Raw genomic sequence first — 3,155 nt, forward strand, 5'->3', positions numbered from 1 at the left:
TTGAACTGGCATACTTTTCTGCATTTGTAACATTCTACTTCCTGATTCTTCATGCTGTCAAAACTCCTTGGTCCTATGGACCATTCCCTCAGACCTCTATGGGCAAGGAAATATCATTCCTGGAGAGTGACGTCATCAAACTGGCAGTCAGCTCCAAACTCATTTTTCCAATTTTACTAGAACTGCTGCTTTCATGCCATGAGGAAGTGCATTCCCCAGAAGATTATGGAACAGAGAGGATACAGTGTTGGGGATATCAGGCTTCATAGCAAGGAGATGTAGTTTGCAGGGTCCTAAAACTCTTCTATGTGGGTGGTTGTTTATGTTCTCCACTCTGAGCATTCCACTCTGTCTCATTCTTTCTGCTAATCAGCAGAGGGAGAAGCCCTAGGAGTATCATTTTCTGATTATCCTCGCCACGAACTCCAAGGATTAGAATTGAAACAGATGCAAACAGATTTGTCCACAATCTAGATTTTGCTTTGTAAGAGATATTTGCTTCATGCAAAACACATGAAGCTATTTTTAAGTTGTACCCTTAAAAGAAGCCAACGTCTAAAGGGAGAGTTTTAAGCAAGGGATGGATTAAAAAAAAGTAAATAGGCATGAATTTTTTTTTTAAGTAGGCTCTGTGCCCAGTGGAGGAGCCATGTGGGCCTTCATCTCATGACCCTGAGATCAAGACCTAAGCTGAGATCACAAGGCCGACAACTGACTCTGCCACTCAGGCACGCTTAGCATGATTTGTTGTGTGCAACATGTTACAGATCATCAAGGTTATGTTTATTCCGTTTTCCATTTAAAACTATGCACCATACAGATTATAGAAAATAATGAAAATAAGAATGAAATTCTCTACGTCTGTCAGTTGATCAGGGTTCCTCTTTTTGTGTGCATCCTTCTAAACTTTCAAAAATGTATGTACATATCTATACTTGTAGATATATAAAGAAAGTTGTGTGTTTTCTTTTGACACAGATTGTCATGCCAGATGTATTATTTTTCATGTTGCTTTCCCACAGAGGTTTCTTCAGCTCATTTACATGGATTCACTCATTCTTAGTAATGGTCGTGTAATATTTCACTATAATCCTTGATGTACTATAATTTAGTTAATGATTCCTCTATTAGTAGACATTTACTTAATTCCAATTTTTCTCCCTGATAAACGGTGCTGAAAAAAAAAACATATCTCTCTATGTATATTTTTGCAAACTCTTAGCAATAACTTGGCAAAAGTCCTGGAATGGGAGTTGCTAGACAAGAGATATTGAACAGTTTGGTGGTTGAGAGATATGTCACACTGTGTTCCAAGAATGGCATGTAAATTTATACCATCACCGTGGTCATTTTATCCTTACATAAAACATTTAGAACAATTGAAATAAATAAATAAATAATTGAAATAAATAAATAGAATAATTGAAAGCAAATACATATATAAGACTATTAAATATGACCCTTAGACCAGAAGGACAAGAAGACATAAATATTGAGCACTTTCAGAACTGTGACTCATTCATTCTGTTTCTTTTTTCTCTTTGGTGTGTTCCTGGTTTGATTTCATGATGCCTCTACCCTGTCATCAGTCAACGGGAATTGAATCACCTGTACCTCAAACTGATGGGCCTGTTTTTCAGTTATCTGGCCTGGGCTTTGGGCATCAGTCTAGCCAACAGCAGATCCTGGCACGTGTGGGAGTTTAACAGCAACATTGTTTCCATTGTGTACATTGGACTTTGGGAAGCTTTCTACTTTCAAAAATTTAACATCTCTGGTGCAATTGTTGAGTGGCCTATGTATGGCAGGATCAACGGAAGCTGGGTCATTTCAGATGAAATCTGGTATGGGCAGGGCCTGATATTGTTGGCAAATTCTTTGAATTCCGTAGTCCTGATTTTTGGTTCAGTGGCACTTGTGGTCCGCTGGATCCATGCCCCATACCCAGATTTCCTTCGATTGTGTTACAACATCTCTGCCTTCTTTCTCATCTGTAGTTGTAGTTGTACTGCGATTACAGTGAGCTGGAATTTTGCTGTGGATTTTTATGGCCAAACCACCCTTGATTTCCCACTTAGTTTTCCCATTGGAAAAGAAATGCTGATAAGGAAACGCTTCTCCTATGTATTCCCACTAGGAATCACAACTGCCACCCTCTCGCTAATAAGTGCTGCCATGTTCTCCTGTGGAACATTTTCCATAAAACAGAGGAGTAAAGTGAAACCCATGACTGTACACAAACATCCCCCAATAAAAGGTGTGAATGAAGGTCCTCCTGTTTGCAATGGCTGCCAATAATTTCCTTGAAGAAATGTCCCAGATACATATAATATTGTTGTGATCATCTAAAATAAAACCTATTTTTTTCAGGGTGTGTCTGACGTTTAATTCTCCTCGTCTATATTTTTCTGCAAACAACTTCCTTTCTTTGAAGCCTTTCAGTTTCTGAAATGTGTAGGCAAACACGTTGTGTGCATACACTGTCAAAAAATAAAGGTAGGAAAAAATATTTGAATGCTGCAAACACTCAGGTGCAAACAATGCATGCAACAAACTCTAAGTTGAAACTTAGATTTAAAATAAGCTCCCGTATACACATAGAAAAATAATCATGTCAAGAGCTTAGAGATCTTTAAGGCATTATAATTGGTTAGGGTAGAACGGGATTTCTCAACATCAGCGCCAATGACATTTTGGGCAAGATTTGTTGGGGGTGGGGGACTATGTTGTACCTTGTAGGAGGTGTATATACATCTGTTGCCTCTACCCACTTGGTGCAAGGGGTACTTCCTCTCCCCTTGTGTTGAGATAATAAATCTCCAGACATTTCCCAATATCCTTGGGGTAAAATGCCTCCCCATTGAGAACCTCGGGGTTTCAGGTTGCCAAAGGCCCTGGGTAATGAATGCTATGGCATGTTGGGAGGATTTTGAGGAAAATATCGAATAAGATTGTATTGGATCAGTATATGATGACATCCTGGGTCTTTCATTACCGTTAACTCAAGGGTCTACTGGGAGTGATTTTGTTCCCTCCACCATGGAACATTTGGCAATATCAAGAAATATAATTTTTGAAGTCCAAAACTGTATGGTAGTGTTAGGTAGCTAGCTAGATACGGGGTAAATATGAAGAAGGTTCCTGAAACAGAGCCT

General features: G+C 39.0%; 1 protein-coding gene across 1 annotated transcript; it reads left to right on the forward strand.

Annotated features, from left to right (window-relative positions):
* Nucleotides 1-1,623: 1,623 nt before the first annotated feature.
* LOC124525804 (uncharacterized) lies at nucleotides 1,624-2,298 on the forward strand. Its single transcript, XM_047098386.1, has one exon. The coding sequence runs from the start codon at nucleotides 1,624-1,626 to the stop codon at nucleotides 2,296-2,298; it is 675 nt and encodes a 224-aa protein (XP_046954342.1).
* Nucleotides 2,299-3,155: the final 857 nt, after the last annotated feature.

The sequence above is a fragment of the Lynx rufus genome, unplaced genomic scaffold (genome assembly GCF_022079265.1).
Source record: "Lynx rufus isolate CCGP_SWC_20201006 ecotype Redwood Valley unplaced genomic scaffold, mLynRuf1.p SCAF_48, whole genome shotgun sequence".
NCBI classification, from domain to species: Eukaryota; Metazoa; Chordata; class Mammalia; order Carnivora; family Felidae; genus Lynx; species Lynx rufus.

Bases quoted from the DNA above. Each gene is read 5' to 3' on its own strand.
- LOC124525804 (XM_047098386.1), top strand. From the start codon at position 1,624: ATGGGCCTGTTTTTCAGTTATCTGGCCTGGGCTTTGGGCATCAGTCTA.